This window comes from Delphinapterus leucas, chromosome 7 (genome assembly GCF_059928025.1).
Source record: "Delphinapterus leucas isolate spDelLeu-1000000601 "Yukka" chromosome 7, BTC_Dleu_Yukka2, whole genome shotgun sequence".
Classification (NCBI taxonomy): domain Eukaryota; kingdom Metazoa; phylum Chordata; class Mammalia; order Artiodactyla; family Monodontidae; genus Delphinapterus; species Delphinapterus leucas.
In genome coordinates, this window is record NC_143135.1 from 48463045 (window position 1) to 48476591 (window position 13547).

Below are 13547 nucleotides of genomic sequence, written 5' to 3' on the forward strand. Positions count from 1 at the left end.
CTTGAGCTCATACTCCAGGCTGAGAGGCTGGACTGATCCCTCCCCCACTGAGCTCCCCACCTCCATCTGATGGTCAGCAGGAGCCCAGGCCCCAGCTGGAGGGGCTGACAGTGGGGCAGCCTCAACAAGGCGGTCTCTCCTTCAGAAGGGATAGTGGGGCTGGGGGCTGGGGAATGCTGCAAGGGCAATGGGCAACCTTATTTCCACCCCCTGGAAAGCTGGCATGAGAGAAAAAGGTCCAATATCTTGCTTTCCACAACTCCGACCAGCTGGGATTCTATTTTTAACCAGTGCTGTCTTAGTTGACAGCTTGGAACGCCTTCTCCACCCTTTTCTTCCTTCCTCCTGCCTCTTGCAGCCCAGAGCCCTTTAGAAAGGATGGATGGGAGCAGCTCAGCATTGGTAAAGAGAAGACCACTCTCCTTTCTCACTACCCTTCACTCCATCCAGCCTTTGTCCAGCATAGTGGATTTTAGAGATATTATTGGCTGAGAAGCTAATGAGGCTTAAATTTCAGGGCTCCTCATTCCACAGGTCTCTTCCAAAGGCCCTGGTCAGTGTCCTAGCAATTTTGTATCTTTAACTTCATTTTTTTTTCTTAAAAAAGGGCACCCAGTTTTATAAGCTCCAGGCCCCACAGAACTTGGGTCTGCCCCTTGATGGGTACGGCATCTCTCCCACCTCCAGCTCAGTGCTTACTTCAATAGGATTATTTCTGTCTTGGTCCAATTTATTGTATTACCTTGAGCAGCTTTCTTTCTTGTTCTGGGTCTCAGTTTCCCCAACTGTTACAAGATGAAGTGTCAAGGAGCCCTCTCCCAGCATACCATGCCTCTGTTTATTTATGTATGTCCCCTTGGTGAGGTCATCTGTTCTTCCTGTTTGTCATTATGTGTGTGGAGGGGTGGTATTGCTGTCTCCGTCCCTCTCTGGGGCTGGATCAGTCTTATAGTCAAGAGGGAGGCTGGGCTCTGGGACTCCTCTTCAGGTCCAGGCCCCTGTCTCCCTACGCTACCTCTCCTCCTTGCTGCTGGCCAGTAAGGGTGTTTCCATGGGGAAGAGTGCATTAAAAAGTCCCTACTCTTTAATTAATTCTGTATACCTGTCATGTTCTGACCCATGGTGTTTCAAATACACATTGAATAAACTGAGTCTTATCATACATTGCTTCCTCTTTTCATTAAAATTTTAATAAGCATCTATTAATACAGCACCTTAACAATGGTACCACTTTAGGACAATGTGCTCAGGAATCATTATGTGTCATGGATGTCCCACCTCCCAGCCCCACCTCCATTCCCAGCTACTGCATACGACTGTGGTGTGAGGTGGGTCCAGGTTGACCACTCGGAGAGAATTTACACAGCCTCATCTAGACTCAGACCACGGGCTTTTTGGCAGGGGGTCATGCACAGGAGTGAACAGCAGGGGGAGGGACCTGACGGAGAGGACTCTACAAAATCCTGTGCCTCCACGTGTGCCCCAAAAAAGTCCAAAAAGGAAATTAAGGGGGAAGCCAAGTCATTTATTATTTCTTGAAAAAGTTGGGTAATGGAGGAGGGAAGGCCTATAGTATTTAACTGGAAAGGAATGAAAGGACTTTTCAGTGCAAAACAGCTTGTTGGTCTGGGAAGTGTGAGATTAGGCAGGTTGGTGTTTGCAGCACTGATTGGGGAAGGGCACGGTGAGGTCAAACTGGGGACAGCCTGGAGCATCTCAGGAGTCATTCCTGTGCCAGGCTCCAGAGCCCTAAAAGATTCAATGCCATTACTATATGTGTGAGAGGCAAGTCAGCCCCTGTCAGAGTTTCCACAGTGTAGAGATAGTCCACAGCTAGGGACGCTGTGTCTGTATGTCCAAGGTCAGTGCCATGTCTCTGTGTGCCAGGCTCAGTCCCACATCAAGTGCCTTCTTTCCTGTGTGGGGTAAGCCACCTTTTCCTGTGCGTTGGGGTTAGTCAGTCTCCTGTGTCCGTTGGTCTGCGTCTCTCGTGTGTCTGGATGGGGCCAGTCCGTCTGTCCTGCCTCAGCTCCCACTCCCGCTCCACCCCTCAGCCAGGTCCCAGCGTGCTGATGGTGGTGTAGCTCAGTCTGGACAGTGAGGCGATGGAGGGGGTGGGAGGATCCTCGTCCGGTAGAGGTCTGGGGCGAGCTCGCGGAGGCCGAGGACAGCAGCGGGCGCAGGTGTCGAGGCAGGCCTGGCGAAAGCGACGGTGCATGAAGCAGTAGACCAGGGGGTTGACACAGGCAGAGGCGTAGCTTAGCAAGTGGATGAAGGAGATGGGTGCACCCGAAAGGGCGCGATGTGCACCGGGGCCATCGAAGGCGCGCCACGTGTTGGCGCTGTACACTGGCAACCAACACAGGAAAAAAAGCACAACGATCACCAGTAACATCCGAACCACGCGCTTCTTAGCTAACAGCTTGGCTTGGACCGGCCGGGTGCAGGATCCTGGCCCAGGCGCGGGTCCGGTCAGCGCGGACAGCTCCAGTACAGGCCGGGAGCGCGGAAGCTGCACGTAACAGCCATCGCCGTCCTCGCCAGCCAGCCGGGTCTCCGACCCGCAACGCCCGTTCGCGTGGGCAGGACCTGAGCACAGACGGTGGGCGGTCAGAACAGAAGGCTGAGCTCTCCAAATCCCCATTGGTCTCCCCCCAACCCCCCCATTTCCAGTCTCTCTTCCTACTCACACACCTTTCCGCCCCACCCACTTTATGTCCCGCCTCTTCCCAAAGTCCCGCCCCTCCTGGATTTCACCCACCTCGTCCGGTCCCACCGGGCAGTCCTCCTTGACTTCCGACCCGGCTCTGGCTCTCGCTGTCACTGTCACCGTCAAAGCGAAGCCCTAAATAGAGCTCGCGGGAGATAAGCCCGTAGGCCACCGCCATAACCACCCCCGGCACGAAAAACAAGAGCAGAAGCAGCAGTACCGACCTAGAGACAGAGCACAGACCAATCGCGCGGGTCTCTGTCCAGCTATAATCACAGATGGAGGAAGACGCAAGGGTTGATGTTTCTAGGGCTGGTGACCAGGCCCCAGAGGTAGAAGTAGGATTTGGGTATGTGGCCGGGAAGGGTTAGACAACTGGGGAGAAGCCCCGAATGGGAATCCCAGGGTGGTGGGAAAGGCAATTGTAGTAATAATTGTTAGAGCAGCTGGAGGGAGATTCTGGGTAATGCTCTTGAGTATCTGATGGAGATGGAGGAGGGAATTCCCAGGAATGGGTTATAGGGACCCTCACCAGGTTTGGCGAACTCGCGCACTGGGCCACCGATGCATGCATTGCAGCACACGAGGTCCCGCTGGCTGCACGGCAGTGTACACCGGGTAGGGCACCATGAGCAGTCCGGACAGCATCCACGTGGCTACGATCACTCGAGCCGCGTGTGAGCGCGTCTGCCACACACGCGCCTGCAGTGGTCGGCAGATGGCGCTGTACCGCTCCAGGGCGATGGCCACGAGGCTTAGCGTGGACACGCTCACAGACACGCCTAGCAAGGGAAGAGGAAGGGGTCACCTAGGAAACTTGTACTACACACTCACCAGCGTGACTTCCATACCCGCTGACGGAGAAAGACCCCCTACATCCGGCAAGGACTTTAGAAGAGGAGAGGGGCAAGGGAGGCCGGTCGGTTGTTCACCTACCCATGAAGTAGGAAACCGCCTTGCAGACGACTGTGCCAAAGATAAATGTGCCCATGAGATTGGGCAGGAGGGTGAAGGGCATGCAAGCCACGGCCAGCAGGAGGTCGCTGACTGCCAGGGAGAGCAGGAAGGCGTTGGTGACAGTCCTCAGACGGCGGCTGAGTCCCAGGACCACGATGATGAGCACATTTCCTCCGACACTCATCAGAAAGATCACAGCGTAGAGGGTGACCCTAATGGCCAGCTCCAGTTCTGGGTAGGAAAAAGGGGAGGTGGCAGTGGGAGTCCTGGCCCCAATTTCACTTATCCCCAGTCCTCCAACCCCCACTACCCAGCCAGATCCCCTGCTTTCCAAATCCCCGCCCCCGCCGCCAACCCCAACGACCCACTCAGTAAATGGTGAACTTGAATCCTTTATCCTTCTAACCCCTGGAGGCCTAGTTAAAGTGGCCTAACTCTACTCTTCCTTAAGAAAGCCTGTCCCTTCTCAAGCTTTGTTCCAAATCCTTCCTTCTCTTTGCAGCCAAACTTCTCGAAAAGATTATTTCCATCTTTTCATTCACCCCTCAATCTGTTACAACCCAGTGACCTGTTCCCCCATTACTGTTTGCACACTTCTCAAGGTTACTGAGCTTTAACTGCTAAATCCAAAGGTCTCTTCTCAGCTTATTCTACTTGACCTCCAGGCAGCATTCGACCCAGTTGACCACCCACTATCTTTTGAAACGCAGGTCCGAGCATGTCTTTATTGTCTTAAAAAAACAACGACAACAAAACAAACAAACAACAAGACCCTTCAGCTACTCTCACCTGTCTGCAACCCTTTAGCTTGTCATCCAGATTCTCCCACAACTGCCCTCTTCCTCCTCCCACTTCCTCCCTGCAATGCACCCAACTTAAGGCACCGGATGACTCAGTTTCTGGAAGGCAACGTGTGCACTCATGATTCTCTCCTTTGCTCATGTCGGTTTCTCAGCCTAAAATGCTCTTTCACTGCCCCCCCCCGACTATTAATACCTCCCCCCGATTAATGACTTTCAACAACAAACTTGTTTTCTGTTATCTGGTAAATTCCTATTCACCATTGTCTTTCAAGACTCAGACAGACTGCCCCCTCCTCTGTTAGGCCTTTCTGGACACCTTATTTGGAGCTAATCTCCCCTTCCTCTGACCATGCATGTTCCCTTCACATCTGTTAGAACCGTTTTTACTTTCCGCCTTATATTTTAATTATCTATAAACATTCATTCTCACTCCACAAGCATTTACAGAGGACTCCCTTTATACCAGGCCCTGGGGACAGAGGACATGGCAAATGCCCTGTGAGCTCTCATCTGAGAGCTCACAGTCTAGAGGGAAACTCAGATGTATAAACAGAAAATTGTCACATGGTGTGATAAGGAGTGAGGTTGAGGAATACACAGAGTGCTCTGGGAGCTCACGGGAGGGACATGTAGTGTTGCTGGGCTAGACAAAGGGCTGACCCCATTCATTTTTGTCATTGCCTGTTGGGAGAAGGATTCATCATTGGGCTTCCATATCACAGCCAAGCAAACCCAGACAAAATTGAATAGAATTAAATTAAACTGGATCCAGTCACCCATGGCCTCAGCATGAGGGAGACTGGAGCTTGGAGGGAGAGAGGGCAGGGACAGAGCCTGCCAAGTTGGGGGGAGGAAAGGGCCCAGAGCTGCAGGGCCCTTTTTCATAGCCCCATACCTTGGCTGACTTTGGCCAGAGCTCCCAAATTAAACTGTTTTCTCATAACAATAGTTTGTACTTATTCAGGAGTTGTTGTAGACTTCGAGTAAGCGCTACTTACAAGAGATCCCCTAACTGAACTCAGCAGTGATATCACTTGCTCAGAGCACCCAGTTAAGTTAGGAGCTGATTCAGAATAGAGGCCAGTCTCTAGATCTCTAAAATGCTTTGCCTTCTATCGCTTCCTCCCTTCTCTGTCATTCATGGTGCTATTCCCCTCTATACTCTACCATGTCAGTTCTCACTGTATTATTCTGTTCATTTTCTATGTCCACCACTAGACTATGAGCTCTTGAGCACAAGGGCAATGCCCATCATGTTCTCCAGCATGTCCCTAGCATTTGGCATAATGTCCCCTGCACAGGAGCTGTTAACACCTGCTTACTGATGAATCTTAAATGGATCTCTGTCACTCTCCACATAAATGCACCTGCTCTGTCCCTCATCATCCATCTTTCACCTCTGTGCTTCTAAGGCTTCAGCATGCGCTCTCCTTGCTGCCTCTGTCTCTTTAGAGACCCATGTTGGAGGATTTTGTTGGTGGAGGGGACGGGGCAAGTGACAGGCTGTGATTTTGGATGTGTTACTTTTACTATTATATACAAACCACCTGTGTCTCATTTAGAAGCTGGGCCCCTCTCTGCAGGGAAGGCTTATGGACGGTTTATGTGTGACAATTTGAGGTGTATGTGTGTGTGTGCAGGGGGAAATAAAGAACTTTGGGAGGGGGATCTCTGTCAGAGGTCCTTGGACCCAGAAGAATAGAGCAGGCGGTCTATCTCGCACTCTATGTCTCCTCCCAGTCTATTGCCCCTCTCCGCCTCTCTCCCCCTACCCCTTAATTTCTCTAGTTCTACCTTCTCTAACACTTCCTCCTCCGTCCTCTGAATGTTTCTCTTCAACTAGTTTTTTTTTTTTTTGGCCGTGCCACGGGGCTTGAAGGATCTCAGTTCCCAACCAGGGATCGAACCCGGGCCCTGGCAGTGATGGCGCTGAGTCCTAACCACTGGACCACCGGGGAAGTCCTCTCTTCAACTAGTTCTTGATTCAACAACCACATCTCAAGTTTGTACGGCACTCTAAACTGTGAAAAGCACATTTCTCATTCATTCATCTGGCTAATGGATCTCGTGTGTATCCTTGAACTTGGCTAATTGTGGTGTAGCTGAAAGATGGGGCTAGGCCCTCTATTATGAAGTTCCCAATCTGTGTGGGGACCTCTGAAAACTAGAGGACAAAGTCCCAGTAAAAATGACCAGCAACTGTACAATGTTTAACTGGGCACTTCCAGCTGTTACTTTATTTCCAGCCATCACCATCTCTCTAAGTCTTTGCTGTTGAACAGTTAGGAGATGTGAAAAGGCTAAGTAAAAGCAATCTTAGAGCTAGGGATCTTGAAAAACGCAGGGAAGGATAAATAGTTGGAGCACAGGGGACTTTTAGGGCAGTGAAACTATTCTATATGGTGCTGTAATGGTGCATAAATGTCATTATACATTTCTGAAAACCCATAGAACATACAACACAAAGAGTGAACCCTAATGTAAACTATGGAATTTAGTTAATAACGTATCAATATTGGCTCATCAATTGTAACAAAGGTACTACACTAATGCAGAATGTTAAGAACAGGGGAAACTCTGTGTGTGTGTGTGTGTGTGTGTGTGTATGCATCCATGTATGTTTGTGTGGTGGCATATGAATGACCGCTGTGGCTTCAGGGGTGGCAGAATGGGAGATGCACCTCCTGGGGTACAGCCACTAGTGCCTTGACAGCCTATCTGTGGGCATCCTTCTGCTGGGGATGAGAGGAGAGCAGAAATCAGACCGGGGACTCAGAAGACTGGGACAGCTCAGCTCTGCTTCTGGGGTCTAGAGGATCTGCATGTGTTCTGTCCAGATGATGGCAGAGAGGTATGGGTACAAAAATCCAGATGACGTGACATGAAACAAAAACAGGCTTTTCTAAGAAAGGGTTCCACAGAACACTGAAGCTGCTGATGCCTCAAATCCTGCCACTCACTGGTGTGCTGGATCTGGTCACCCATCACTCAGGCATCAAAGTAGTACCCATGCGTCTGTGGTGAGCATGGATATAGCATCTAGCTGATCGTGGGTAACAGCTGGGTGATGGGGACATCCACATGTTAACGGATTCTAACGGAGGGGGCAGAAATAATATGCAGGGTGTGTATGTAGGTAAGATCAGAGTGAGCATTGGGTAATACTTTTAGTCTTGGAGCTGCTATCTGGGTGGGTGAGAGTAACACATATTTCTGTAGGCAATATCTGGAGAAGGGTAACAGCTACGTGTCTATAGGTAGTATCTGATTGAGTGTGGGTTGCCTGTAAGTTTAGGTAATATCTGAGTAAGTGTTGTAACATCTGAATGAGCCAGGGTCTGCAGATAACATCTCATTTTGTAAGTAACATCTTCAGGAAGCATGGGTTACATTCAGAGGTCTGTATGTGAATAGGGGAATATCCAGCTGACGGTGATCATAGCTGACTGAGCAGAAGTAATATGCAAGTATATGTGGGCAATATTTAAGTGAGTGTGAATATGAGATATTAACAGATTAAGATGTTAATCTTATTGAGTAAAATAACTGAGCGCCTGAGCGAACATAGGTAGTATTTGAGTCTTTGCGGGTAATATCTGAATATGTAAGAGTAATATCTATGACTTTATGGGTAATATCTGGAGAAGGGTTACTTAAGTGAGCATGGGTAATATTTGATTGTACGTGGATAATAATAAAACAAAAGCGAGTGTGTTTGATGGGTGAGTAATATCTGAATGACAGTGGGCAATATTAAAGTGAGTGTGGGTGACATCTGCTTTTCTGTGGGTAGCATCTGAGTGAACATGGGTAACGTTCAAGTCTATGTGGATTATGTCAGAATAATGTGAGTAACATCCATATTTCTATCGGTAACACTGGAGTGAGCCTGTGTAAGATGCGTCTGTCGGGGTAACAGCTGAGTGAGTGTGGCTAACAGAGTCTCTGTGGGTAGCTTCTGACTGCCAGGTGTCACATCCAAATGTGTGTGGGCAGCAACGTCTAGATGACTTGTGCTCTGAATCACTTCACATTCTGCTTTCTCAAGGTCCCTTACTCTATTAGCTAGCCCTGCTATCTTCTGCACTTCAGCCTTTCTCTCTCGGCCCATTCCCCAAAAACATTTTTAAAATGGCCTTATCTCTACAACACATACACACTCAAAAGACAAACTATGCATGAGTGAGCGTGCGCACTCACACACACGCACATGCACACACACCCTTCCTCAACCCCATGTTATCTTCCTCAGCCCCATGTTATTTCTAGCACTATTCTGTTTTCTCTTCGTCTCTCTCTCTCTCCCTACCAAACTTCTGGAAAGTTTTATCTGCACACCTTGGTTCACTTCTTATAACCCCTCCCCCATGGCCCAAACTTCTACCAACTGTAGCCACCCCCCTAACACCCACAGCTCCTCCTAAGACTTCCTTGTTATTGGATCGGAAGGATGCTGTTATGACCTTATCTGACTTATATGGGCAGCATTTGACATCGCTTCTCCCACTCTGCTTGAAACTTTCTTTTTTCCTTGCCTTCTTGTCTCTCTGATGGTCTCATCTAGATCTACTTCATGGACTCTCCTTCCTCTGCTTGGCTTTTAAAAATTGGTCTTCCCATGCAGATGGTCAAGAGACACACGAAAAGATGCTCAACATCACTAATTATTAGAGAAATGCAAATCAAAACTATGATGAGGGGCTTCCCTGGTGGCACAGTGGTTGAGAGTCCGCCTGCCGATGCAGGGGACGCAGGTTTGTGCCCCGGTCCGGGAAGATCCCACATGCCGCGGAGCGGCTGGGCCTGTGAGCCATGGCTGCTGAGCCTGTGTGTCTGGAGCCTGTGCTCCGCAACGGGAGAGGCCACAACAGTGAGAGGCCCGCGTACCGCAAAAACAAAACAAAACAAAAACAAACAAAAAAACACTACAATGAGGTATCACCTCACACTGGTTAGAATGGGCATCATCAGAGAATCTACAAACAACAAATGCTGGAGAGGGTGTGGAGAAAAGGGAACCCTCTTGCACTGTTGGTGGGAATGTAAACTGGTACAGCCACTATGGAGAACAGTATAGAGGTTCCTTAAAAAATTAAAACTAGAACTAACCATATGACCCAGCAATCCCACTCCTGGGCATATACCCAGAGAAAACCATAATTCAAAAAGACACATGCACCCCAATGTTCATAGCAGCACTATTTACAATAGCCAGGACATGGAAGCAACCTAAATGCCCATCGACAGATGAATGGATAAAGAAGATGTGGTATATATATACAATGGAATATTACTCAGCCATAAAAAGGAACAAAATTGGGTCATTTGTAGAGACGTGGATGGACCTAGAGACTGTCATACAGAGTGAAGTAAGTCAGAAAGAGAAAAACAAGTATTATATATCAACGTGGAATCTAGAAAAATGGTACAGATGAACCAGTTTGCAAGGCAGAAATAGAGACACAGATGTAGAGAACAAATGTATGGACATGAAAGAGGGAAAGCGGGGCTGGGTGGTGGTGGGATAAGCTGGGAGATTGGGATTGACATATATATGCTAATATGTATAAAATAGATAACTAATAAGAACCTGCTATATAAAAATAAATAGATAAATAATTTTTTTTTTAAATTGGTCTTCCTCAGGGTCCTGTCCCAGGACCTCTTTTTTTTTTTTTTTTCCCGTCTGACACAATCTCGGTATGATTTAATCTATTCTCATGGCTTCCGTTACCACCTCTAGACAAACACCTTTCAAGTTTGTATTTCTAGCTCATACCTCTCCCCTATGTTCCAGACCCTTGGATGCAACAGCTTACTGGGTAACTCCACCTGGATATTTTACCAGCATTTAAACTCAGTGGGTTCCAAATTGAATGCATAATCTCCTTCAAACCTGTTTCTGTTCCTTCGTTATCCTCATTATACAGCACCAACATCCATCCAATTGTCTAAGCCAGAAACCTAGATGTCATCCCTTGACCTCTTCCTCCCTCTCCATTTCTAATAAATCATCAAGTTCTGTTGATTTCACTTCCAGAAGTGCCTGTCAAATCCACCCAATTCTCTCCATCCCCATTGCCAGTAGCTTAGTCTACGCCAGCATCATCTTTCATCAGGACCAATGTAATATAATAGCCTTCTAAAGGATGCCCTTCTCTCCATTGGATTGTCCTCCAATCCACCCTCTTTAATACAGAACTAATCCTGGCAGTACTACTGAACCTTTCAGTAATTCCCATTGCCCTCAGGATGAAATCCATACTCCTTAGACAAGGTCCATAAGGCTCTCTGGAAACCCTTTAGGCTGGTATTCATCTTGAGTGTTCATTATTCCTCTCTTATGGTACATGTCTCAGGCACACAGAAACTATGACACACTGAACAAAAGGGCCATGGACTTAAACTCTGGCTGTTTACACATACTGGTCCTCTGCTCGAGATGCTTTTTGCTTTTTCTGCCCCTTCACTTGGCTGGCTTTCCCTCAGCTTTTTAATTTTTATTTCAATTTAGCCTTCACCTCCTCAGGAGGCCAACTCTGATTCCTAAGCCTAGGCTAGGCTAGATAGAGGTGCTCCTCTTCTGTGTTCCCACATCCCTCTCAAGGCACTTCCCACTCTGTACGACAATTCTCTGCTTACTTGTCCTTCTCCCCCACTGAACTGTGAGCTCCGTGAAGTAGGAGCTGTGTCAGTTTTGTTCTACTCCTGTCCTTAGTGCTTAGCAAAATCTCTGGCTCCATAAATATTTGTCAAGTGAAAGAATCTGGGTGTAACAATGAGAGAGTGTGTGACAACTGGTCTGAGAATGCATGCAATATTTTATGGGGGAAAATAAATACTTGAATTGCAATTTATTCCCATTTTCCCTTATAAAGCTTGGAATAATTTCCTTCTGCTTAACACTGTTCCCTCTCCTGGAATCCCACTTCTTCCTTTTCTGCCTACTGAACTCCAAATTCAAGGTTCCCTCTGTGAAGTTTTCAGACCCCATCTCCTTTGGGTGCCCAGAGTTTGGTCCCTCTTGTGGGAATTCCAGTGCTGACTGTGATTTTCCCATTGGTTTTCGTCTCCCGCTTGCACTGGAGATGACAGTCCAGACTGGGTCTAGTTCAGCCCTGTGTACCCGGCACCTAGCCCAGAGACTATAATAGCAGGTGTCCAGTAACCATCTAAGGAAAGAAAAGGTATAGGAAGGGGAAAAATAAGACTTGAGCTGGGTCGTTGAGAAAATGTGGATGTTGGCTGATGGGAGGAATGAAAGTCACTTTGGGGACTGGGTGAGTGGAAGCAGTCTGGTGGTGAGGGGGAGAAGGTGGCACAAAGGGGTGGGATGATGAATGGGGCAGCCAGGCTCTAGGAGGCTGAAACCTAAGGAGAGGCAGGTTGGAGAGGGGCTTGGAAGGGACCTGGAGACATTACTTGGAGACAGCGAAAGAGGGAGGGTAAAGACCCTTGAGAAAAGCTCCAACTTGGGAGGCAAGGGGATCTGAGGAAATGGAGACAGGCAGCTCTAGAGAGCAGCCCCTCAGTCCAATGTCCAGCCTAATTCAGGTTAGAGGACCTCTTTTGGGAAGGCAGGGGTTTGGGTGGGGGACACAGGAAATTATAACGCTAACTTCCCATTCGGGTCTTCCAGAGTGCCCCTTCCCCAACCAGGCCCCTTCTTTCCCCCAATCTTGCCTTCCTTCCTTTCTTTCCTTCCCCACTGTGGCTCCGTGAACTGGCTGCAAAAGGAAAGGAGAGACCTGGGAGGATTGGCTAGGGGAGGTCCTTGTCTTCCCACCGTCTCTGTCTAGGAGGCGGCTGTGTGTTAGGGGTGATCAGGAGCTCTGGGGGTGGTCAGGGGACCAGGGTGTGAAGGGGCTCTGACCAGGTAGTGTGAAAATGTAATGGAGTTTTATGAGCTGTGGGGGACACATGCGTCGGGGGAGCTGTTTGGGGACAGACGGAGTATACTATGAAGGGACAGCGTGGGCGTTTGGGGAAGCAGTGGGGGCCTCTGTGAGTGTTGCGGGGTGCAGTGAGAAGGAGCTCGTGGACGGGGCTCAGGGAGGCACCCACCTCGTGTCCCGGCTCCGCGGACGCGCGGGGGCTCACAGCTGAGGTTGCCAGTGCCGCTGCCGTTGAGGACGGGGCCCCCCGGGCGGCACAGGGAAGCCGCCGGCCCGGGTCCGTATCCCGGCACGCTCCGGTTCGGCTTCAGCAGCTCCATGGCCCCGGCCCATCCGCCGCCCCCTGCGCTCGGCCAGGCCGGCTCCCCGCAGCGGCTCCACCTGCTCCAGCGGAGATTCCGGCTGAGGCTCCCGCCCCGCCTGGTTCCCGCCCCCAACCCCGGCCCCCGCCCCTCCGCTCCTCCTCTCCTCGCCCCGCCTCGGCTCGCCTCCCTCCCAGGCTCGGGTCCGCCTCGGTCCTGCCAGGTGACTGTCTGCCCCCCTCTCCTGCTCCGGACCTACTCGTCCTCCCACCCCCGACCCCCACGACTGTCCTCGCGCCCTCCCTAGATCTCTCCGGTCTTCTCTTAGAGATTTCCTTCCCGCCCACTCCCCTTCGCCAGCGTCCCGGTTCCGGAGAATTCTCGGGAGCCTCCGTGTGTGTGTGTGTGTGTGTGTGTGTGTGTGTGTGTGTGTGTGTGTGTGTGTGTGTTGGCGAGGGTTGGGGAGAGGTTAGGTAGGAGTGGGTGGAGAGGCTGGGCAAGGGGGGAGCGTAAGAGGGACGGGGTAGAGCCCGGCTGCCGCGGTGTCTAGCATCTTTCCCTGGTGGGTCGGGGAACGTGGAGACGGGGCCGCATGCTGGGATCCCTGGCTGCAGCGCTGATGCCTTAGCCCGCTCGGAGCGCCACGGGTTCCCTACTTTGCCGCAGTGGCCGCAGTGACCGCGACATCATCGCTGGTAGTTCCCTGCAGCTCCTCGCCTCGGGGCTGGGGTAGCTCCCGCATCCTCACCTCTTACCTCAGGCCCAGTACCCACGCTTCCACCCGAAGCCCTCAAGGAACCCTTCTCAGCGGGCAAGGATGGGGAAGGGGCAGCATTTCCCCCCGGGGAACCCTGGCAGGGGAAAAGGGCTGCCTGGACGA

The 13547-nt window shown here is 50.3% G+C and overlaps 1 protein-coding gene across 1 annotated transcript; it reads right to left on the minus strand.

The window, feature by feature from the left end:
- Nucleotides 1-877: 877 nt before the first annotated feature.
- On the minus strand, nt 878-12912 carry CCKBR (cholecystokinin B receptor). The gene is given in 5 exon segments (XM_089915225.1): nt 878-2635; nt 2637-2934; nt 3243-3492; nt 3647-3898; nt 12535-12912. Coding segments are annotated over 5 exon segments (1536 nt in total). The 5' UTR covers nt 12686-12912; the 3' UTR covers nt 878-2050.
- Between the last annotated feature and the right edge of the window lie 635 nt (nt 12913-13547).